The sequence below is a fragment of the Caloenas nicobarica genome, chromosome 2 (genome assembly GCF_036013445.1).
Source record: "Caloenas nicobarica isolate bCalNic1 chromosome 2, bCalNic1.hap1, whole genome shotgun sequence".
In the NCBI taxonomy this organism is placed as follows: domain Eukaryota; kingdom Metazoa; phylum Chordata; class Aves; order Columbiformes; family Columbidae; genus Caloenas; species Caloenas nicobarica.
The window spans coordinates 74,121,124-74,147,309 of NC_088246.1; the positions used below are offsets into that span (position 1 = coordinate 74,121,124).

At 42.7% G+C, this 26,186-nt stretch overlaps 1 protein-coding gene across 1 annotated transcript in view; it reads right to left on the reverse strand.

Annotated features, from left to right (window-relative positions):
• Positions 1 to 26,186, reverse strand: part of BMP6 (bone morphogenetic protein 6) — a 93,454-nt gene that overhangs the window by 26,854 nt on the left and 40,414 nt on the right. The window contains exon 2 of the mRNA XM_065627709.1: positions 712 to 904. Coding sequence (XP_065483781.1) covers positions 712 to 904 — 193 coding nt within the window. The remainder of the gene's footprint in view (positions 1 to 711; positions 905 to 26,186) is intronic.

A 26,186-nucleotide genomic window follows, 5' to 3' on the forward strand; every position in this document is an offset into this window, starting at 1 on the left:
AGCCCTGACACATTTCGGCAGAAGTAATGAAACACTTTTGTACCACAGTATTACTCTGACATTTAAGTGACCCTGTATTTCCATCTTTTAGCCTTACATGATTCTTCCCTCGCCTGAAACATTCCCCTTTTTAAATTAATCAATCCATTTACGCTTGTTCGGATTTTTGTGTCACAGTTTCTACCCTGCCTCTCTTTTGCCTCTCTCATTGCCACTGAAAGGCCAGGAGTGATTTTGTATCTGTGGTCAGCATCCTGAACTTTCTCCTGCTTTATTTACTTTAATGAAAGTGCAGCTGAGAGCAGGTCAAATTTGCACTAATTACCAGTATTTTTCAAACAGGCAATGTTTTTTATGCTGGTAGTATTAAGCTGAAAGGGGACATGTATGTGTATTTCGGTATGCCAGAGCAATGCCAGCATAGTAGCTTTGGTTTCTGCCTCACATCAGATTCTTGCTCTATTTAACGACAACACAAAGGTTGCAGCTCAATGACACCCTGGGCTACAATACCATGGACTTTCTCTGGCTGAGGTCCATTTTGCACTCTACCATGCCCATTTCCCGTAAGGAAAGGACCATGTAATAACGTAACCTTGTTAATGTGAACTAAACCAGTATTTATTTAGCAGTCCTCTCAACATGAATGCGCAAGCTCAGCTTTCCCCAGGATAGCGGCTGGTGTCACAGAGCCAGCCCCCTCTTGCGTACCTGTTCTGATGTTCCTGCAGCACTTGGTAGATGCTGATAAGGAAGGTTTGGTTTTTAAAGCTGCCCACAACGCAGTCCTTGTAGATCCGAAACTCAGCGGCTGTGACGGCCTCACCCTCAGGAATCTGAGACAAATTAAATTTGAACTCCTTGTGGTGCCGCTGGTGAGGCGTGAACTCCTTGTCATACTCAACTGCAGATGGGAAAAGGGAAGAAAAGGAAAAAAGGAGCCATGACTAAAGTTTAACAACAAAAAGTTTCCACATGCTGCCACCTGTTCCTCCAAAAAAAACAAGAATCCTATTTTTTTCTCCAAAGATAGCCTTGGAAAGTGCCAGGAAAACTTAGGCAGCTAAAGCCTTTCAAATATAGTACTAAGAAAAGATGAATGTTTCTCTTCTCTAGCCAATGCCTTTGAGATTTCCTATTTTTTTAAAGAAAAGCCAGCTTCGACAGGTGAAAAATGACCACGCATTTTGCTCCTGTGTAAAACTCGGAAGCTGTGACCACCCCCAGCATTTTCCACCTGTGGATCTCCATGTTCTTTACCACATTTCTTTAAGCCTCACACCCCTCTTCCAACAGAGAGAACAATTAGTTCAATTTCGCTTTAGCACGTAAAGGCAGACAGAACTAAGTGTTAGCACCAGGTCAGCCAATTCCCTAACTGTCCTAAAAACTGCTCTTTTCTGGCTCCTTGGGTCAGAGCCTTGTGAGCAGAGTAAGATTAACATGACATTTATTTCAAGTGTTAAAGTTAACCGAAGCTTCCCTTCCTTTTGCAGAAGCTTATTTGAGAATGAAAGAGCTGAGAAGGAGTGACCCCTTCTGCTTTCTGGTCTTAGGCCTCCTCAGGTACACTCTCAGGTACAGGGTTGAAGACAGACACAAACCAGAACCCCTCCTCCTTCAGGCCTCAGGATTTGCATTTCCTCTGTTTGAGGCTCCCTTTGCAAACTCTATTTCTTGTCCCACTCTTGTATTACTTGATTACATCTTGATTTAGTCTGACTTTGATTTATTCTTCATTATTTCTTCTAATTTTCTATTAGAAAATGGTTAAACATTAGCATATTATATAAATATACAAGATTACATCTTTAAACCCTGAGGGGGGAAAAAATAAAATCAAAAAACTGTTCCCACCAGTGCAACCGAAGGAGTGTACGTCAACGATGAATAAGTCACCATTATATAATCATTAGGGACATGACTACACTCAGAGAAGGCACCGAGGGAAGTACAGATCCATTTTTACATTTGTCTTTGTGCTCACTTTTTGTTGCTGCCCCCACCTTAATGCATCAGACTGCAAAGGCACTCACGAGCCTACCCTCACAACACCCCATGAGGTAAGCAGCAAACCCCGTTTTACAGCTGGGATACTGAGTCACCAGGAGAGCGACTTGTCCAAGGACAGGCAGCAGAGGCTCGCTGCGGAGCCAGGAACAATGGCCAACGTGCTTGAGGTTCGTCACTTTACCCACAGGTTACCTCCCCGGAGAGCAGATACGTCTTCTGGCCACGGGAAACTGCCCACGGAGATTTTCCCCTCTACCTTTCCCAACTGCCCGTTCCTCCTCATCACCCAGCCACAGTTTCATCCGTGTCCTCTCCCTTTCCTTTGGCAGCCCTTTCATGTGAGATGCCTCATCTGGCTGGGTCCACGTCCTGGCTCCCTGCAAGACAGTTAGTCACATCCTTCTCTTTGAAGCTCGCCTGGAAATCTTTTCACCTCTGTACAACTGCTGCCGAGCATCTTGTGGGACACTGCACTTGGAGATGCTGCATTAAGAGCTGCCATGGGGCAAACAGGCCAACTTGCAAACTGTCCTCAGAGCTGGACACCGCTGCAAATTTTGGCAGTCTTGCGTTGCATCTGTCTGAGCCATTCAGATGTCAAACGACTGACAAATGCAGGTGACGGGACCCTATGGCTTCCAGAAATGAGGTGCTGATACCCAGCATCTCCGCCAGAGATTGCACCAAGGCAAATGATGGTACCGCTCACTTCCAGTGCCACCTAGAAATTACCTCACTGGCCACCAGTTATCAGCAATCTGGGCTTCCCTTTGAAGCATCTGCCTCTGCTTTTAATTGGGAACGACTCTGGCAATGCTGGACTGGTTGGCGTGGCTCGCACGTACACCCTCCAAGAAGGGGCCTGAGCTGCCCAGTTACTCCCTATCCCGAGGCAAGCCCTGCAGGATGCACCTCCCAAAACAGAGTGGCCACGTACTTTCAGAAACTCGCAAGCATCCAACCAACAAGAAACCGCGTTTGGCTGCTTCCAGCAGAACGACGTGCCCAACTTGGCCTTTTTACTTGCTGCTACAAGACGAGAGGATGTAATTAGTGGTGAGGGAATGTCTAAATCCACAGGTTTGGAGAGACGCACTTATGAAGCAATGATTCTTGATTTAGAACTTGCAAAATCCTTGCTCGCGGGTGCAATGACCAGCCGAAACCCACGTCCCCTCCTGCATCGTCGCAGGGACGAGCTGACCTGCAGCAAGGTGACTTTCCTCGGGCTCACGGCTGAGGATGGTAACGGAGGATCAGGAAGAGCAAGGAGAAGGGGACAACCAGGATGAGCCGCAGAACCCCATCAGGGTGCCGGAAAACTAAAATTACACCGGAGAGGAAGAGCAAAGGGAATATTCGATACTGCTTGCCAGCTATGGCCCCATGTCAAGATGCAATGTAGCCTCTACAAGCACACGAAGGAGAGCACAGCGCCATCCCATCCAGCATGGGGCTCAAAACGAGCCCAAATGTCACGTTTTGCTTTCCAACCCCAAATCAGCTATAGCAGCCTTACTTCCACTCGCCTCCACTCCAAAATATGCAGTTTAAAAGAAATATAGTCAGATTGTAGACCTTTAAATCAATATTTTCCCGTACCCCTCTTGTAAAAGTCAAACACAAGCCACAAGAGGAAGAAAAACCCACCAAAAACATCTACCACAGAACATCAAAAGTAGCTGGAGGTACAACACTTGACTCTGAGTACCCTTTCCCAGTTTATAACTTGCCCGATATGTTTACAATAGTATTTTCCTGTTTTTTCAAACTTTCTTCCTTTATTCCCATCCGTGTCTGAATACCCTGCACAATCACAGAAGCTGACTAGACTGATTACAGGGGAAACACTCAGACTGATTCTTTATCAGACTTGGCAGAATAAATAACCTGAAACACACAAACAAGGAAACCTTTTATTAATCCTTCAGATTAAGTAATTTAGCTTTTTCTGTTATAAGAAAACACGTTCAGAAAGAAATGCTGTTAAGTTGATGGTGTCCTCCTCAGTCGCATCCCTACAACATCACAGGATGGAAAAAAAGCCTACACTAAGCTTGTATGAAGCAAGTATAAAAGTTTAACGAGTTGGAAACTTTTTCTGGCTATGTATCTTCCCATGATACAATGGAGAGTGGGGTTTTTTTTCTTTGTGGGAGTGGTGAGATATTTAAGTTCTATATACTCATTGTCACCCCATCAAGTTAATAATCAACTGTTTTCATTCAACAAGACAGCTTAAAAATACAAAATGCCAACAGTTCTTCCCTGGGGGCCTTTTACCCCCTGGAAACTGTTCGTTTTTAACAAAGAAGTCAACTTTTAGAACAGCAAAATCTGGACAGACAAGATCCAAACTGCTGGTTCCCAGGATTACCCAGTCTGTATTGCTATCGTGTTATAACGCATCAGATGACCTCGTATTCAAAATGCAGACAGCACATGCCACAATGCAAGGCAACGGTAAAAAGGAGAAATAATTTCTTAAGCTACTTTCCAAGTATTTTTTTTTTTCCCATGTGAATGCGTTCAGGTCAGTCTGATTGGTGACATGTGAAATCCAAAGCTAATTTCCATACAAAGATGGACGCATGCACGTCCCAACTTCGCAAAGCCCTTGTGGGGAAAATGGGGTGGCTCACACCTGGGGCAGGTTGCAAGCGAGCAGCCCTGAGCGGTGCTGACCTCCCATAACCTCTCCCCAGGGCTGGCCAGAATGTCAGGACCAAAACCAGGGATCGTAGCGTCATGACAAGAACTATAGCCTTATAAAATTCATCTTCATGGTCAGACTATATTATCCTGAACAATATTACTCATTTGCCAGAGTAGCTCCTTAGAGACTACAGATCCAGGCACGCACGTCCCAGGGCGAGCTGGGAATGGAGATGGCAAACAGAGGTTTTAGCCCATCGTGGGTACACGTCCTCTGAGCCAAAGGGACTGTCTGCTCCACTGTGCAGGTCTCTGCCCCCATCCTGGCTGGGGCTTCAGCTGCTCTTTTGCTTGCAACACAAAGCAGAGCCTGAGCTGTGGACACCGGGAATACTCGTCCCCGAGTTTTCAGTACAGCTCATTTCTGAGCAGAGCGGCTGAGGATGCACAAACAGTTAACAGAGAACCCTGCCAGTAGCTCTTTACATTCCCCTTAACAAATATTTTTAAATGCTATACAAACACAACACTATTGTTGAATAGTTAAAAAGGCAAGAATGGCAAAATTAGGGTTACTGTGGTTTTGAATTTTGTGTATTCTAATTCTAACCCAGTGTTGCAATAGCCAATTTCAGCACAAAATGTCCTTGGTTTAAAAATAGCATACTGCTTACAATACTTGTTACTTTAAAAGCACTGCACCAAAAAAAAAAAAAAAATTAAGAAATTAACACAATGCATCTATTTTGGTAACTATACCATTCTACTTCCATTTGAGTGTGTCGCATACATCTTGGACCAAAGGAAATGTAACCCTAATGACTGAGTCATGGACAAACTCTCTGTGTGTGTAGGAACTTTCAGAATTTCTTTTTGGATTTAAAGTAAGTGGTATGCAGAAATAACAGGACAACAGTCTTTCCTGAGGAAACACAATTTGCACTCAGAACAGTAGCACCAAGTGTCAGGATATTCGGTGTTTTTCTCCAGTTCCAAGCTGTTGAGAAATGTGTTAGGTCAGGTCTTTGGGTGAGAATCTCAATGATGGCTTAAGAAAGTCTCTAGCTCATACTCTCAGAGCTAAAGCCAAAACTACTAACACGTATACTCATAACCTAGAGCTCCAAAAGTATTTAATAAATTGTCTATATAAACAACTATAATTTCCACAATAACCTGGCTTCTTGGAGGGGGCAGAGGAGTGGAGTCACAAATGAATGAGATATGATTATTTGGGATGGGACATTCTGCATTCGTCCTGTCCCCTGCAAAGCTGAAATTTCTGAGAATCTTTTGTACCCCAAGATCTTCAGTGATGACTTGGTTTTGTAGGACCACTGCCACCATACTCCAGCAAAAACCACCAGTATTTGTAGCCTGCTTAGGCAAAATGAGTTTTGCACAAGTGTTCATGAATTTGAGTACAAATATGATCCGTTCCTACTCATTTCTTCTCAGCCTTCATACATGACTCCCTCCCTAATAAAACGAGAAAGCCCCTGAAAACTAGAGTTTTTAACAGGAGATTCACCACCACAGCTACATAATAAGTGCAGAGGCAGCTTCTCCATTTTATGTCACCAATTTCTGCATTAAGTCAACACCATTTATCAGATCCAGAGAAATGAAGCAGTAGATTAGGCCTCAAATACTTTAGCCATTACCACAGCTCCAACAGTCCCCTCTAATAAAAGGACCACATATGCATATGACTGATCTACTGCTGCAACCTTACAGCTGCACCACCGGAATTTCTTCAATAACAGCTGTCAATAGTTTGCACAGGACAAAATTTATCTAAACTTAACCCCCACCCCCACCCCGCCTCAACGATGGTCACAGTTGCAGTAAGAAGACGCAAAAGGCAGTAAGGTTCAAAGTAGGGGGCAAGATTAATATACAAGTTAGTAGTACTTTTATAAGACAAACTGATGCACGATGCGGGAGGACAGAAGACAAGCTTTCAGGCATGGAAGCCTTTTGTGCACCCAAGCTAAGGGATGTCCAACTTCGGTGAAAGACACAGTCTTCATTTAGGTCTCAACGGTTTGTCTCCTGTTTCACAAAATGTGCTTATCCAGACCATCAGCCACAAGGACCTAAGTGGATGGGACCTACAGCACATCCTTTTTACTCTGAAAAGACGCCCAGGATATATCTGAAGTTTTGTCTGTATTTTCCAAATCTACCGGGTCAATCTAAAAAAAGACACCAAGTCTCCCAAACAGTCCCGCCTCACTGGCAGACAATCACAAGTGTAGAAGCAGAGTTACTATTAAAGATTAAAGCTGACCTTTATTACTAAAACAAGCAGTATTTCCTAAATACTGTGTAAAAAAGAGTGAAGAGTGCAACCCAGAGAGTAGAAAATACCCATTTAATGTCTTAAAATGGGAAGAATAGAAGACTGAAAAGCTTCACACCCACTTTCTGCTTGTTAACACGGAAACAGAAGTTAAGTTGTACTGCGTGGACCCACAGGTGCAACAGCAGGCCTGCAGCAAACACAGACATGTCCTGGAAGGACTGAGGATGCACTAGGGCAGGGGTGTCAAACTCATTTTCACCAGGGGCCACATCAGCATTGCGCTTCCCTTCAAACGGCCGAATGTAATTTTAGGACTGTATAAATGTAACTACTCCTACTCCTTCCACTAGGGAAAGGATCATTGCTGTCTAGTTTTCACACTTAGATATAGTACGTACCACTGTCAGTTCGATTCCAGGCCTAAAGGTGTGTGGTCTAACCCACTGCAATAACACCCTAAATCCACTGCTGCTTAGAGACACGACTGACCCTTTTGTCTTTACAGTAAGGACCCCAAAGAAAGCAAAACCTTCCCATTCTCCAAACTCAGATTTATTAGTATGCCACCTCCTAAACAGCAAGCAAGAAAAATCTTTAAAATAGGAGAAACTCAGGTGAGACATTAAAATAAAATGTCTGAAAGCAAATCCTCCCCTGCCCAACATGTGCAAGGATCAGGAAGATCCTTTCTTCCCACCTCACTCTCAGCACAGCAACTTCAAATACCTTCTGCAATCACAGCAATTCTACACAGCTGCTCAGGATCTCTAAGAATAAACTGCTTCTTTCTGTCACCCCAATCATGGTGATGGATCTGTCCCCTAAATTGAGTCCATTTCCCTACTGCTCCTCTCCTGTGTGCCAGGTCTCCCCAGGTCCCTCCTCATTGCAAAATGAGCAAAAATAACTAGTTTCAAAAAAGGAGCAGTCCCTCTGCCTCCCAGACATCTTCCCTGGATTTGCAGTACAGCAACCCCAATAAACAGACCAAGGTTTGTTGTCATAGGTAAGGGCATGTAAAAGCCCAGTGGACATCAGCAATGAACTTTTCCACTTGCATTCTTGGTGATGAAAAGTAGTTTTTAAATAGAAAAAAAAAGTCAAGATACTTACAGTTAAATCTGGCATTGCACCTTCTGTTGAACCCTGTGGGTCCAGCTGAGGTGGTCTAGAGACAACGGCTAGCTGTGCTGCCATAGATATAATGTAATTGGAAGTTAATGCTTAAACAGCTTAAAAATAAGAATAATATTCAAGGCCAACAAACTCCAAAAGAGTGCTTTCTTTGAAACAGCTATAATAGCACATCTGAGACACCACAATATAAAGTGGATTTATTCTACTAACTTCAATGGAGCCATGCTAGCTTACATCCAATGAAGACCTGGCTTTATGCTTGATAGCTGTGAGTGCCAGAAAAGAATGATTCAGAAAAATAACCCATCATTAATCCAATCCCAGTGTAATTATGGAGATTAAACTTAAACAACAGCAAATCACTCTCTAAACAGAACACTCTACAGAAGATCTAAAAAGGAGGAGGGCCTTTTACTTTCAGACAAAAAATAATACAACTGAGTTCTTCTTTGTTTCTTTGTGCTGGGAATCAAGCTGGAATCGGCTTGTAAAATCAGATTAAAACAGTTGCACAACAGCTTCCTTTCAGGATTCTTGAACCAAGGGCAGTCTAAAAATTAAAATAATGCACTAACTAAATATATAATACTCATGGGACACCAGCAAGCACTAAAAGGCATTTTCACAGTATCCACAAAGATGCCTACTGTGCGGCTAGCAAAGCTTTTCTACTCTACACTGGGAGGCAGGCGGCAGTGGGGACCAGCCTTGCTCCAGCACGTGATGGGAAGAGCTAAAGTGATGGTGAGGAGCAGGAGAGCCCTTGGCAGATCACTCTGAGGGAGCTGGGGCCAGGAGGGTGACCTGCAGGCCACCGGCATCTCCACCACCGGCACTCACATTTGGGCTTGGTGAGCTGTCCCCCATGCAATAACAGAGATTGCTTTGCAACTGCAAAGGCAGACACCTCCTATACCCCCCTCCCCACAGCTTCTGGACACAAATGTTAACAAAACCAGTATTTTCTTTCCATCTGCTGGCACATACGGCAGGTCTCTGCACTGAAAACAGTGTTGTATCTTAGGCAAACAAAACATCTTTCTGCTTAAGAGACGCCAAATTGCTTTATCAAAGGCACTACTGTTTGCATTTTTGTGGCAATATTAATGCAGATCCCACTGAGATGTTGATAAAGACCCAGACTGAAAAAACACCCTTCTGGAAGAAGTGATCTGAAGCTATTTCTGTCTTGAGTTTCCAAATAATTTATTATTAAAATAATATTATGCTTTCCAAAAACCATTTCTACTTCACAGCCAGGTTTCATGCGCGCAGACCCAGCTTTTGGGGAAGAAGGCGATGCTGTCAGCCTGGCAGCAGGGACATGCGAGAGGAAGCGCTGAGCAGCTACGCATGTGGAGGGCAGAGGATGCTCCTAGTGCTCCTGTTTGCTCCTCTGGATTTTGTTTGCTCCTGTGTCCATGCCCACACAGTAACTGCCCGGGACACTTAGAGACACCCGTGGAAACCTTCTGCTCACGACGCTTCCCACCCTCCGGGTTCGCCACGGGTCACGCCACATTTCCTGCTGGCATGGCCATCAGCATGCAGCTCCCTGGAAGCGTGCAGCTGCCCCAGGAGCACCAACTGGGTCTGGAAACGTTTTCAGGATTTTTTTTTAAATGGTGCAGCAGTTGCCTGGCTTGTCTCGCATAGTCTCTTGAAATTATCCGCCCTCCCGCAGGAATTTGAGGCAGTTCAAACCAATTCACTTGGGCGCTTGAGCTAAATTTCAAAACTGAGGTTGTGCAAAGTGGGAATTTTTAAAAAAATTACGGGCATTTCCCTCTCTGCTTTTTTCACAGGAGAGGTTTTAATGTTTATCAGTAAGACTGACCAACCAGCATCAAGTAGGAAAGCAGGCAATGTGAAATCACAGGCAGGTTTCAGCTTTTCATTTAATAGCCCAGCTGAGAAAGATATCTCCTGAACATATTGTGATCACTCCCTGTAAAAATACTACCCAGGGTGCTTAAGGTTTTATAGATTATTGAAAAGGTTTAATCCAGTGCTGGAGACACTGATATACAGAAAAAAATTAGCCACGCTCCAGAGCCTGTCGTGCTGTTCTGAAGCCTACACCACCACACTGTAATGGCAGCATCGCTGACAGGACTTGTGACTCCAGTGGACACCATGAAATGCTGATGCGACATTTAGTGTTTAGTATTTTTACACAGGGCTCCAATTTCAAATGACTGCATTGAGCAGCAGCCAGCCAAAGAACCACTGGAGACCATGGGCTTTAGGGAACCCCCTTTAATGGAGACGTTGAGAGAGCACGAAGGACACTAGACTTGGTACTGTCCAGAGAAAAGAGAAGACATGAGAAAGGAAGAAGCCCTGTACCTAAGCAGGGCAGAAAGTGATGGTAGGGATAAAAAGAGTAAAATCATGGTCTGGAGATGCCACAGCTGTGGAAAAGCAGAAGCAGCGAGCGAGCCTACCCAGTTATGTGCCTAGAGCCTACTCCTAGCAAGCACCATGGTGTAAGCCTGGCACCACATGGACCTTGGTTTAGACAAGACGAGCTCGAGGCACGTTCACCCTCCATGCAACCAACAGGAGGGATGTGGCTGGAGTCAACTAGAGGGAGCTCCTGGTACGCCTCGGCCATAAAAACAGAGGTCTCCTGCCCTACAAACCCACCAAAACCCCATTTTTTAATCTGCCCGCTGGCCACGCCGGCACGGTGCGATTTGGGAGATGACTTTTTTACCTCTGAAATCTCATCTGCTGTCAACCAACATAATGATGCTGCAGAGAGCCAAGCAGCCGTCAGACATTTAAAAATTTGCAGCCGCTGTGGGCGGTTGGAGCAGAGGTCACAAAATGGTCATTAACAGTTTTACCTAACCTGCAGACCTTCAGCTTCTCAAAATACAGCCTTAAAAAGAAAAGAAAATGACATCACACAGCTTTAACGATCTGCATAGGGGCAAAGAATTTCACCCTTAAAAAAAAAAATTTAAATAAGAAAAAAATACTTGACAAAAAGCCCTGGTTTGCCTAACAGCTTTTCTCTAAGTCTTCCTTTTTCATTATTTTTTTATATTACCATATCCCCTAGTGACCAGAAGCATACTTGGAATGTCTCTGTCCATCTGATAAAGCCATCGGTGGCTGCAGCCCCGCACGGAGCCCACGGGGGACACAGCTCCCCTTCCCAGCCATGGAGCACGGTGCCCAGCCCGGTCAAAAGCCAGGGAGATGCAGTGCTTTGGGAAAGATGAGAGAGCCCCAGTTGGAGTGGGAAATCCTAGGGAAAAAGTAAGACTTGAGGAAAAACGCCATTAAAAGAACTATTAAAACAGGATTTGTGGAATAATCCTTAGTTCCACATAGTTGGCCTGATTTAAATACAGTAGCATAGCTGGGTAGTTCACCTGAAAAACATTCAGCAGGAAAAGGGACAGCCTCTGCCAAGTTCTACCTTTTTTTTTTTTCTCCCCCCTCTCTTTTTCACCAAATACACAAAGCGATCCTTGGGTTCTAGGCATTTAAAAATCAAAGTTACATACAAATGGTCTTAAAGTAACAGCACATAAATTTACTCCAAAAGTCTTCAGGTTAACAAAAAGGAAATTAATAAACCTCGCTGGTTAAAAAGACAACCTGGTATGTAGGTACTTTTGGCTTGACCCTTTTCCTTAAATTATCAGGTTCCTGAATTAAAAATGAACAAAAGAGGTGGTGTTAAAATTCTCAGCAGAGCTGCTTGCTCACAAATTAATTTTTAGACATTTGGCTTCTATATCTTCGCTCTTTGCGATTCATGTCCCGGCTGTTTGGCTGTCCCAGCATTTCTCTGCCCCACCCAATCCAGCCTTGTCATCACTGATTTTATTTTTCCGCTCCTTCTCTCTTAGTAATGCCCTCCTCTCTTGCCTTGACTGGTCACACGCCATCCTTGGAGAAAAACATCAGAACTCTTCCAACTTTTAGTAAAGATAAATATATATAGAGAGATCGATTTAAATAAATATCCACAACCAATTTCAAATTTTGGTTTTAAAGTAAGTCTTATCTTTTGTCGTGCCTAAAGTGATTTTAATGTTGTAAACGGCTGGACTGCCCAGACACAGATTTTAGTTTATGACTCAGTGGCAAGCACATCGGTTACAAAAAAATTTGCCTTTTTTTTTTTCTTCTTCAAAGTTAACTGCAGGATGGAAATAGTATAGATCTGACAGTGTTAGCAAGACTCCAGGGAGATAGCTGCCATACCTAGTCATTTTTTATTTGAGTTTTAATAAGAAAACCATCAACCATTAGAAAGTTTGGATCAGGCTAGCAGCTCAACACACTCTTTTTACAAACAAACAGATGGCAGAGCTCTAACAAGCAAAATCCTTTTAAATGCCCATTTACTAAGGCATTTTTACCCCTGCACACTGAACAACCCTAAGAAGTGGGGTTGTGGCTCCCATGAGTGAATGTTTTTACTGCCGTTCTCATGTAGAGACAGCAAGGCTAAAGGTTTATATGATGTTTGCATGCAGAAAAAAAGACAATTAATTACATGGCATGTCCTAGTAAAAAACTTCCTCTGGTCGAAACAGGAGAACGGGAACCTAAACGTTGTATAATTGATATTATTAGCTGCAGCTGCTATCATACTTGGAGAAATCTTCGACTCAGAAACAGCAGTGATGAAGCACTCCAAGATGAGTAATAATACGCTTGATATTAAGGGAGGGGGACAAAAAGGATTCTAAAAAATGCTCTCTCTGGTACAATAACAGTCTCTTAGAGAATTGCCAGGCAGAAAACACTGCGGGATACCAAAAGAAAAACACACCACATTTAAAATGTTGTCTCCATTAAAATGAAATTGGGGGCAGGGGAGGACAGGAAGCGAGTAGAGAGGAAACCCCTTGTATTTACCTAACCTACGTGAATGCTAATGCTCACATGTGTGTTGTAACAAGATTGGGGACTTTGAAAGCTCTAATCAGTAGGTGCATGAGCAAATATTTATTCTGATCCATTCCAACTCTCTGTGGTTTGTAAATCCCCAAGAAAAAAAAAAAAAAAGTCTGCAGAACAAACCAGTCTAGACCACAGATTTTGGCTACTTTACGCTAGTCAGAAAATTACAGGAAATAGGCCAACTCCAAGGAGGGGTTTTTTGGTGGACTTTTTTGTTTGTTTTCTGAAGACCTATGACTACCTGATGTATGCGCACTTGTTTCGGTAGCCGAAGAGAATTCTTTCAAGCATTCTTTAAAAAATAATCACGGCAATAGAGAATTCCACGTGCTTGATGTCTCAGCGAGGTGTTGATGTATATAACCTTGCAGGCTCTTTCTGACCCACACTTTTCATCCAAAGACATTAAAAAAAAAATGAACCCGAATAATAATTCTTTTGTATTTCAAGATCCCAAAGAGTTTCTAGCAATATTATTTCTCACCCTGTTACCCAAACGCATGGAAAGAATCACCCGATATCTTTCCATCAGAGGAAAATCCGAGCTGGAAAATATTTTAGATAGGTTTATCTTATTGGGGATAGCATCCATTCAGAGTGTTAGAAGATCTTTCCATCCACGTTAGAAAACGTTTTCTATGGGACAAAGTTTTTGCCTTTACCATGTGGAAAAAATCAAAAGCTTGAGCAACTCCGCTTTAGGCTGAGCCAGAAAGAGTCTGGGTGAAACAGAACTCTCAGTTTCTGTTGTAGGCACTGAGATAAGGGGATATAAAAAAAACCCTGGTAAATACAATACATTTTCTAATAAGTATTTCCATTAGAAATGCTTTTCTTACAAATACGCTCTTAATATTTTGCAAGTTTGTTTGTTTGTTTGTTTTCCAATTAGGGCAAACAAAAAACTCACAATGAGATATTTTTAGTGGGAAGAAATGTTTCTATTCCAAGACTAGATTTTATTCTAAATACAAAAAAACCCTCATGCTCAACCACCACGAAGCTGATACAAACCTTCTTGAGTAGGTCCTTTAACCTCATATTTCTCGCTCAATTTTAGGAAAAGTCTTTTTTTGCCTCTGCTATTGCCTTTCTCTTGGTTCTTCATGCTGACAAGAGCACCACTGATGCAGCAACAGCAGCTCGGGTAGTTATCTACATCCAATGTGTCATTTGCCATAGGACCTACCCGAGTTGCATCTCACCCAAGAAGGCACTGGGCACAGGCAGTGGTCTGATAACTGACAGCCCAACTGATCCGAGATAAGGTTATTACCACCTGTGATTTACCACAGTCATATATTTGATTTGGCTCGGTGCATCACAAATAAATCCTCTTAAGTACTGTGGGATTACCAAGCGTAAGCATCAAGGTCTTTAGACAAGTATCTGAACCAGTGTGACTATTTTGTTAAAAAAAAAAACCAACACACCAACCAAACACACACAAAAAAATCCAACTGTCCTCTGCACACAGAAGAAAGTGGAAAACCTTTGAAGAGGCACCCAAATCTGAATTACAGCATCCATTTTAAAAGTCACATTGCTTTCAGAGTTGATAGGATAGAAAAAAGAAAGTTAATGAGCTCAGTCTATCCATAAATAAATACAAGTTTATAAGGACTTGCTAAGACACTTTAATTTTGGTTATGTCGCTAATGGTAAAATGTGCATGGGTAAACTTTCCAAATTAATACATACATAAGGGTGAACTGGATAAATTTGTACTCAATTACAAATTAAAAAAAACAGTTTCACTATTGTCACATAAAATATCTCTATAGATTGCCTCTGTGTGAGCAACTTTATCCACATTGTGGCAGGACCTCAGGAGTCCTATTAAAAAAAAAAGAAAACCAACAGATAGATGGATGCAAAATTTAAAAAATATAAACATCAACACAGTGAAATGTCTTAAAATTTACTATCGGCTAATACATACAAATAGCCAACTCTCAGGTTAACATTCTGTGCTCCATATTGGTGGAGCAAGAGAAGAGGCTAAAGCTGCATTTTTGTACAGCTCAGGTAAGGCTGGGGAGTGTATTTTCACTACATCCTTCCTCAAAGACCTGTATTTCTCGTACACCCAGCTTTAATGTTGTACTTCCTGATGTGGATTAGTTTCCTTCTTAAAACTGAATGTTCTTGAAAGGCTGCACACTCTTAAATAACCAAGGAGAGACGTATTACAAGCTCAAACTTACCAGCATTAAGCAGTGGCAAGAAACTGCCTCTCAGATTCCCTTCCAACACAGACACCTTGGCTAGGAAAATTATGTTCCTGCTAGAAAACAGAGCTTCAATAAGGAATATTATTGAATAAGCAGTAAAAAGTTCTTATTTTCATTCCTATTAGAAATTCTTTACAAACTTTACAGATACCATTATGGCTTAGAAGCCTTACAGGTAACTGTAAACTAGGCTCAGCAATGCGCTGCTTAAGAGGCTAAACACCTCTTTAATAGCGTGAACAAGATTTTCAAATGTTGATACACTCAATTTGACACTTACGCTCTCAAAGTTTGCAAAACTGCTGCAATTCCCCTCCACTTTCTATTTTGGTGAATTAACCAAGGCAAGAAGGCCTAGAATTCATAATTCATTGAGGAGCCTGGTTTTCACAGCATCTCAGTCCTTTTCAGCAGCTGTGCCTCCGCGTTAAAAGCTGAAGCTCACAGGAACACACCTAGTGACCTTAAAAAGCCCAGGATTATGACGGGGCAAGACACAGAGCTTCCGTTTCCAAAATATCAACGCTTCCAAGGAGATGATGTTTAGCATCAGACTGGAATGAAAATTTCACAGAGTTAAACTACTGAAATGAAAATGCTGAAATTATTATGTTTCACTGAAGGAGAATCCCACGTCCACAGGGAGAGCAGAGCAGCAGAGGAGCAGAGTGCTGGAGGGGACAGTCCCTCCAAAACAGCACCGATCCCTCGTCCAAAAAGTTTAACAGCACTGGGCTGTATTGGTGGTACCACTAGAATTCCAAGGCACTGACACATATCACAACAGGTAGAAATACCATCACCAACCACTAAGACAGGTTAGTCCTCTACAGGGAGGCACGCAGAGCACCATGTATATTTCCTCTTACAGGTCCTTTCCAGAGACACAGGTGGGGTTTCTCCAGTGATTTAAGCCCAGCTTTATGCAAACTCTGGGCGACACTGAGGTGGGTGGCAGTGCTTCCATCATGCTGTGTGAAACTGCCCATTAGAGAGGTCAGAGCATGCAAAAAGAAAGAGCTCAGGGAAAACCATCTGGTTTCACCAGAGGCTGCTGCTTTATCAGGTAGAATACAGAAGTACATCTGTGCCTTTTCAGCAAATTCACAATGAGCAAAGCTGTGCTGAAACAGTTATCAGAAAATCTTGCACACACCTCTGCTTGACCAAGAAGGTGCAACCAAAACTATACCAACACCCGAAGCTGTCACTCATGAGTTATTTGAAGTACTGCAATCAAAACAGTGTCCCCTCAAATAGAAGCTCTGTAGCACGTTATTTTACTAACTGAGGTAATAGCCACACCTTTCAGAAACCAGCAAAAGGTAGGTTGAGAGTCTCAAGAAAACTCCTTTCCACTCTTAACTTGTTGTTAAGAGTATCGTGAAAACCTCTTTCCACAAAGCAACCTCTCTCCAAGTTATTTGACCAATTGCAGGTACTTGTTTCTGACATAAAAACAAACACGAGTCTATTTGCCTTTTTTTTTTTTAATACCTTGGAAAGACCTTGGGAAACTAGAATGCAAATTATTTTGCAGCTTCCCTCACAATGCTTTTCTCTCTACAAGATCAAATATTTTGCTGGCATCTGTAGCAAATCTATATTATTAATACCAGTAGCATGCTGGACAAGCACAGCAATGCTGGAAAATATTCTACTTGATTTTCCTCATTTCCCACTAAAATTGGCTGAACTTTATTTGGCTGTTCACCTCCACCAACTAAAGACTGACATCTGCTTTTTGGTCTATGTAGGTAATAGAAAGTTTCCATTTATTTAGAGTTCATTTTGCATTCCTATAGATAGCAGAAAACCATAGCAAAATTTTGCACTTGCAGGAAATAGCATTCACGTCACAAGGTATAGGAGTAGACATTCAGAAAGACTAGAAAATAAAAATCACACCTTGTGATCGAATACTGCATCATCTATTTAGCTCAAAATCTATTTAACTTCTTAAAAAAATCTACTCTCCACCCTGCTCATTCAGTGTACATACATGTGCTTGCTACACTTTTAACCATATTACAAATGTAATGTAAAAAAATGTGGTTGCAGACCATGTCCCAATTTTTACTGGAGAGGTAATAGCATTTTCTGACCAGGAGAGAGCTCAGAAGCAGATGGTATTGTCAAGTACCTGTGTAGGTGCATTAATAAAGGACTGAAACCCTCCCTCTCATTCAATCACCATACGCACTGATATAACCACAGATGAACTGTGCTCTTATGCTTCTTTCTGCTGCCCACCTGGCTGCATCTTTGCCATGGTTCACAACAGCAAATGCTGTGTACACAAGTGACTGCCTTCTCCCATATAACCGCCCGGAGTCAGAGCTCTCCCCACTGCTCCCAGGCAGAGATGACCCAGCACTTGCTTTAATTCCATTGTGGGAAATGCCATGAGCACTCATAGGTCCCCTGCAAGCACCACCGCTACCATCCCCACCGAGATGAACCGCTGAAGCACAACTAAGGCACCTTCAATGCTTCACAGAAAATCCTTGTCTTGCCTTCTTTTGGGACAGGACTCATGACCACGTTTGCCTGCATAAGCCGATGTTCATCCTCCTGCTCAGAAAGTCTTATCTCAGTGGACCCTCATGCGTGCACTTCTTGCACCCTCCAGCTGAGATGTTTCTTTCCAAGCATACTATCCCTCACTCTCTCACACACACTAACTAAACCAGCAGTACTGGGATGGAGTGTAAATGCTTATGTTCATTTTGGTAACAGGTTCATCTACACAGGTGTTTAAATTCACTGTTTCTTTGTATGTCAAGTTTGCATCCATATCATAAAGCCCTTAGGTCCTCCCTACCACCAGCTATTATCTAGGGAGGGGCACGGCTTTGTATCCAGTTGATACACACAGTGCTAAACTCATTTAGTGCTAAACTAACACACTTGGTTTGTTCAGCCTGGAGAAGAGGAGACTAAGAGGAGACCTCATGGGGCTCCAGCTTCCTCACAAGGCAGGAGGAGGGGCAGGCGCTGAGCTCTTCTCTCTGGTGACCAATGACAGAACCTGAGGGGATGGCAGGAAGATGTGCCAGGGGAGGTTTAGGTTGGACATGAGGAAAAGGTTCTTCCCCCAGAGGGTGGTGGAGCACTGGAACAGGCTCCCCAGCGAGGTGTCATGGCCCCAAGCCTGACAGTGTTCAAGAAGAGACTGGACAACACCCTCAGACACACGGTGTGAACTGTGGGGTTGTCCTGTGCAGGGACAGGAGTTGGACTCGATGATCCTTGTGGGTCCCTTCCAACTCAGGACATTCTATGATTCTATGAACTCCAAGCAATTTGTCTCCATCAGGAAGCAAGAAGAGTCTCTGTGGCAGATATACTCCCATCCACTTCTCTTACCTTGTCAAATAAGAGACTAAGACAATTGTTTAAAAATTAAATCTACAAAAAGTTGTCTTCCCTTCTTTCTTGTTACACGCATTGAATCATTTGTATGAGACCACTGGTGAGACACTGAGAGGAGATGATGATGATGTGCCTCTCTTTAGCACCCTGAACCTAGTCACCCCCAGCATATTCACCTGCAGCACCAGGAGAGCACTGGCAAGGTCCCGGCTTTTTCTTACCAAGACCAGAGGTTCATCAAGGGGATGACAGTTTTGGAAACATGAACTTCTCCTGCCTGTTAGATTTAGCTTTGAACAGCTGGACGCAGAGAAAAGCTTTTTACGTTATATATAAAGCCAGTTGTAAAGCACAACAAACAGAACCAGTGAAGCTGTGAAAAGCTTCTGGGAGTGAAAATGGGAATTTTGACCTCTTTTACAGGTGGGCAAGGCTAATGAGAGGACTGATGGAAGAGTCTGTTTCCAGAAGCTTGACCAGCCCAGTGCTCTGGCAAGCTCAGGGTGACTGGCAGGTGCTCATGCTCAGCCAACTTTGTGCAACCCCATGGCATGTAATGAGTGCCAGGAGCCCTGGCCCAGTTCCCAAGAAGCAGAGCTCAACCTCTGAATCCAAGTTTTATGTGAGTTAGACACACACTTCTACATATGAGACACTGGAGTTGAACGGGGTTAAGCCACCTGCCTAGACATAGCCAACTATGCCTTGAAATAAAGCCTTTTAGGAGTATGACTATTCAGTACAGTAGTTTCTAAACCTAATGCTACTGTACTCAAACCACTGGGGGGTGGAGTGAAAACAGAGAAGACAAAACCCATTCCTTAGGGGCAGCTGAATCTGAGGTTTGGGTCTACAAATAGTTTAAATCCCCAGAAAGAGCTTGCAAATGCCCAGCATAAATTCCCCATTCTTTGTCTATTGAACCTTTTCCTACTGTTCCCACTCCCTCCCAGCCGAGATGAAGCCTCAATTTCAGATACAAATCCAGTTCACCAGCTGCAAAAGCTTAAAAGAGATCCTCACAATAAATCCTACCTCAGGGAAAAAAAAAAAACCCAAAACAACAAACTTTTGCCATTGGCTTTCTTATGGATCCTGAAAATCCCTGATGGGTGGTGAGTGGGATGTGGTCAGTGGTCAGCAGTGTCTCCTGCACATACGTGCTTTCTGTGCAGTCCTCTGAGGAGAGCAGTGGCTGTCTGCATTTGATTTCCGAACCACATTTTCATCCTTTCCTGCCTGCGCGCAACCACAAAGAAAAACAACATCCATGCTGCGCATTCTTTTCCCAACTCGAGAGCTGCTCTTCCACTTCTCCTCAGGACAGCCCATCTGCTAGAAAGCGCTTCATCTCACAGCCTAGCAAGATAAGCTGGGGTGTGAACGTCAGGACACCCAGCCTTTTTGTGAGAGGACTGTCAGGCAAATTAATACTTATGGGGATGCCAATCTATTTCTGCCTGCAAAGGGTTATACCTCGAAACCACTTCTGACAGCCCAAGTTAAACTGAAAAGAAGAGGAGGGTGGGGATGGGTAGGGGGCAAAGCCCTTCCCAATGTATGGATCAAAGACAACAGTGTATATCCTGTCATTGTTTGAAAGCACTGGAATTTTTGCCAGAATGTGTGTGGTTTTCAAAAGAAATGACTGTATACTTTCTCTACAGTCTCAAGATTTCAGAACTTTAAGGAAGCATCAGAAATAATGAGAAGCGGATGACACTGGTTACTGTGGTTCAGCCAATCATCCAATTCTCCCTGTCTCTCAAAGTCAATAAAAATAGACAACTTTAGTGCCAGTGGTGAGGGGGAAATATCAACATCATTCTTCGACTTTCTGTTTCCTAAGAACAAATGTTCAATTAAAAAAAAAAGAAATATTTCAAAACCAGAATCTCAACTGAACTATTTGTTGCATTTGGTTCAGAGTAGCAGATTGTGACATGCTGGCTTCAGCTTCAAGACACTGTAAAGGTCTCTGAAATAAAGATTTATACGATTCATAATCCCGTTTTAGAAACATCCCTCCATTAGGCCTTGCTGATCAGAATGCTTCCTTTGGCACTCAACACAGGAACAACAAAAGCCATGAGAGAACCTAGACAGAGGATACATCTAGAAGAAGAACGTTAATCTTATATTTTAAGACATTTAATTAATTGTGCTTCCTTTTACCAAACCATATAAAAAGTAAGCCACAAATCAATATACGCTAATTTAACTCATCATCCCACTGTTTTATACAGCCACAGAACTCAACGCTCACATTATCTATGCCTTTCTGACATAAATGTGCCAGTACTGTAGGTTAAAAAAAAAGGTCTGAACAAAGAATGTTACCACCATAAATATTTGTTCCTCTTAGATTTCATACTGCAGAGGCTATCGCATTCCTTTAAAATTATGACTAAGGCAATTGTCCTCATGCCACTCCAAAAAAGGCAGTATATTAAGCAGTTTCTTAGCCAGTCTCTTCTGAATTATTAATACTCAACGAGGCACAATAAACCACCACAAAAGTAACATTGCTGACAAGATACAAGAACACATCAATTTATTCTTAGTTATTCATTTCAGACATGCATGACTACAGTTACAATATCAAAAGTCACCACAGATACTGTGTGGTATTTTGGAAAACCTCATCAAGTGCTTTTAACCTGTGAGCATTAGGGGGGCATTCTGTCTGCTACTTTTTACCACAGAAATTGCAAGAATATAAGGTAGACACCTCCACCCTCCTGGATAAGGGCTTTTGGGGAGATTGGTTTGGTAGGTTTTTTTGGTTGGATTTTTTTTTTTTTTTTGTGGTTGTTGGTTTTGTTTGTTTGTTTGGGTTTTTTGTTGTTGTTTGTTTTGTGTGGTTTTGATTTTGTTTTTGTTTCATTTTAACTTTTGGAATGCTACATGAAGAATGTGGAAAGTCAAGTTAGAAATGGGAAACTCTTGGTGGAAAAATAGCAGCACTTTCTTGTTTGATCTAGATTAGACACTTGCTCTCCTCTCATAGTCCAAAACGGACACGTTTGTGTAACATAATTCATCCTGGCAATCTTTGAGGATGCAAGCACAGATTGCCAAGACCACTCTGTTAAGAACAATAGGATTTGAGAAAAGTATGTCCTTCTGGTTTTGTTTCAGCTCTCCATTGCCCACAGTAATGGCACACTGTATTCCTTGAAATGGGTGAATATCGAAAAGTCTGATTCACAGATGTCCATAGGGTTAATTTTGTATTCTCAAGGACTTAAGTTTAAAATGTATTAAACATTAATCGTTGCAATGCCTTGAGCCACAGCGCTGACCTGACCCATTAAAACAGAGCAATCCCAATGGGTGAAAAGTGTGTAGTCTTTTTAACCTGACACTTCACACTTCAGCAGTAATGAGACTAAAACCCAAATGAAGTCATGTGTCGCTTTGACTAGAGATAAACAGAGCTAACTCTCCGTTACTTGATGACCTCCCATAGTGTGGGAAGGCTCGGCCTGAAATTTTTCACATACATATCTAAGGCATTGAGGCTTTTATGACATTTTTCATTGTACAGATTTTATGCTCTCATTTGAGCCCTTTGATGACCCTCTCTGGGATTTTATTTTGCCTTAAATGGTTCTGCAAGTTCCTTTTTGAAACAAAGACTGCTAAAACCACTGTCGATGCCATGTTTGTTTTCTTTCGTCATAATGAAGTATCAAGTAATTGATTCATAGTCATGCTCGTTTCATGAAAACTTCAGCATGACCTTCACTGGGAAAGATCTGGTTTCATTCCGGAGTATCTGGTGCATCTGCACAATTAAAATGCCATCTATTTTAAACCATTTAAAAGAGAGATAGGCTATGAGAGGGAAAGGAACCAGTGGAATGCAAAAGATATTAGAATCTCAATGCCTGAACTGTGCAAAGTTATCAGAGGGAAATGGTAAAATCCAGTCTCCTATTCAAGCTGATTACTGCCCAGATAACAATCTCACTTATGCTGAATGGATGCAGAGCCCTCTTCATACCTGTGTATCAGTATATGATTTCATTATCCAAAAAACACGTGGCATGAACTACACATTGTTAGAGATGTTTACAATGAACTCACTTGTGAAAGTTGAGCACACCAAGGCCAAGTGAGTCAGCATACGACAAAGGTTGGTTTGTAGTAAAAGAAAATATACATTCTTCCTTTCCTGCTTGTAAAGCAGGAAAACAATAGGGCATTAAATGCCACAGAAGTTTTAATAAACATGAAGTTTTTATGATCATCACAAGGAGAAAAAAATAAAGGGAAGTCCTCAGTGCCAGCTTCCACTACAGCAATCACCCTAACACCCATGCTGACCTTCACAGAAGTGATGAAGCAAAACCCAGTGCAAGAGCAGCCCATTATCATATTTCTGATCAATTAATGGAAAACTGCGAAGATTTTTAAAAAACAATGCTTTTGAATAATAAGAAATAGGTATCTGTAGCATAGCACGGGCTACATGCGAAAGACTTTCCATTCTATTTTTGTTTCTTTCAAATGAAGCGAGTGAGGCAGATGCTCTGCTCTCCTCCTGATACAGAGGGGAGTTTCAGGATGCTCCATGGACGATACAGGCTCCCCTGTGCTGAACATCCCATTTTCCCAGGATGCAGGAAAACAATGCCAATCCTCCCTCCGTTACTCTACAATGTTTTATTCCACATGTGATGTTAACTAAGCAGGCTTCGAATTGTCACTCACTCAGACTCTAGACCAGCAGGACAGACACCAAAAAAAAAAAAAAAAAAAAAAAGAGGAAGGCAAAAACTTTGTTGTGACAGAAACAAGATGAATCTTTCAGATGAATGAATGAATCTTCCCCCATTGTTCAGAGGAACACTCCAAAGACGGAGCAGACTGTTTCCCAGCCTGAAGACAAACGAGAATGGCTTCCAGGAGCTGAACAGGAAAGCCAGAAGAGGGATGAGCCAAGAACCACAGGTTCAAAGGGCAAGGTCCGTTATGTTTCTTAGGGGAGATTACATGATTTACATAAGGTCAGAAGGGAGCCAAGGTTCGAGTCGCGATCCGAATTCAGATGGTTTTGGAGGCCTCATTTTTTGACACAGTTTAGAGTGTTTCATCTTATCAGAAGAGGGCCTGGGAGTCTGCCTTGACGTTCCCAAATTAAAGAGTGCTCAACTAACCACATGCCCTACAATTCCTCTTTTCCTCCTCCCTTCAGGGCTTTCGGGGACAAGTTTTTCCCAGGACCCTCAATCCCAGCAAGCAATAAACAAAGCAGGAGTGGTATCAATCTACTGCACCATGGGAAAGCACAGAGTAACCAGCTGTGGAGGGAGTTTGTAGCCCACATCATGTCCCTGAGCTTCCCCCAGCACCAGCCCAGTATTAGCACACTCATGTTCTACCATAAACCCACCAGCTACGCTATCCATGCCAAAATGGGAAGACAGGTTCCTACAACAGCCACCCACAGTTGCAGCAACACAGGGGACACCTCGACATCGGCATCTGGCATCAGCACTGAAAACGTGGTGTGGAAGAAGTCATCCTCCTTCTGAAATGCCATCTCTGCTTGTCCAAGTAAAGCCCATTTGCTACAGCTCTGCAGAGCAATGAAGATTCAGTTATGAGGAGTGTAAACTTTACCCATGTGCTGAGTGCTAGTTGTATTTTTACAACTCTGATGTATTGAACATTGGAAAGGCTTCTTTTTTTCCTTGGGACTTTTTGGGGTGGGAGGAGGAAAGAGTGCTTGCTCGTAGGAAAAAATCTGTAAGATATTTTTGATGTGAAATACTCTTGAGCATTTAATAAAGTGGAAAGTTAGTCTTTTGGGGGAAAAATAACATTCGTAGCCTCCACAGTGTCTATGCCAAAGCTTGACTTCTTCAGAAGTAAACTCTGTGTCCGTTAGGCAAGGATTAGTGGATTATAGCAGGGAGTAGGACAGAGATTTTTCATCACGTCTATTGATTACTATGCAGCTAGTACAACTCAGTGTTCGCTACTAGTATTTTTAAAGGTTATGGCTGAGTACAGCAGTAGACACAAGTGTTATCCTCAGCACAGGGCCAGGATGCAGGACGGGAGGCATGACCATGGTGGCCTGCAGCATTCTCTTCTCCTCAACCTGTAGAATATCATCTGCAAATTAAGATAGCAGCTTTACCCCACTGTTTAGTCTGCATTCTGCTGCAGGTCTGAAAAATCCCACCACATCAGTGGAGAAGCCCCCTGGGAGGTGCTATTAACCATCACCGGGAAGGGGAAGGTACAGCAGATGCCTGAGGAGAGCACCATGCGAGGTACAAGGAGATCCCATGTGCCAGAAGCCCAGAGACAAGACCCAATATTCTGTCTCTAAATGCTCCATATGACACACATAAACACACTAAAAGTCACTTCAGCTCTCATCTAGATCAAAAGCAAGACAAACTTTTTGGCACAATAAAAGAGAAAGCAAGTGAGCCTTCATCATATGATTCCAATCACAGACGAGGCCTTTCAGCTCTCCAGAGATTAGTTTGAGTGAGCAGCGTAGGTTTGGGGTGGAAAAACTCTCCATTTCTTAGGAAGTTAATCAGTCTAATTTTGGAGGGGTGTGGTGAGGGGGCTCTCCTCCTCAGGAGATAAGCTGCTTTTATAGCCTTGGAAATTCTTAGAGCTGCCAGGGGTATTAACCAGCCTCATACACACAGCATGATCTTCTCCCTTGCAGTAAGAACAAACCTAAAGCCTCTGGCAGCCGTCTTCACAGCCAGCTCCCGACAGGCAACCATCGGGTCACACCACTGACAAACAGGTTCCCAAAGCATTACCAGATTGTTTGCATTAGTTTACAGGAGACTTCCATTTGTGGTTTGTTTTTTCTTTTTTTTTCTTTTTTTTTTTTTTTTAATAGGAGGCAAGGAAAATTTCAGCATTTCCCTCAAGCATAACTACATTTCTGACATGTTAATTGCTATTCAGAAAACCTGCAATTAGCCAAGCCTAACATCATTGCTCTCCATGTCTATCACCGACATCATCATTTCAAACCAATTAAAAAAGCCCCTCACCCACCTGATGAATCAGGTTGGGCTCCTTTGACACACAAAAACCTTTTGTGGTGGATACAATTACTTGAAGGATGGTGCTGGCCCTTTCACCAGTTGGATGAAGGCTCTTTCTTGAATAAAAGTTTACTGACAGAGAAGATCAAAGTAATTCTGCTCCTGGCAGAAAGAATATAAAACTACTTTGGGAGCATCTTTGAATGCTGTCCATGCCACTCTGCTCATGAACAAAATTCTTCAGTGTGCACTAGCATCAGCAAGGCTGCTTGCATTCAAACCTCCCCCCATGATTTGTGTCTTGCCATGCTCCTCGTAATCATCTTTCATTTGCCAATGACCAAATATTTTTTGTCCACATCCTCATGATACAATCGCCAAACCACGGGGGTTAGAGACAGCAGTAACACACAGGTCACTGAGCCTGCCACCTTCCCGTGCCTCCTCTGAACAACACCAGCACCTCCTCACGTAATTCCATCCCCAGGTGTCGCT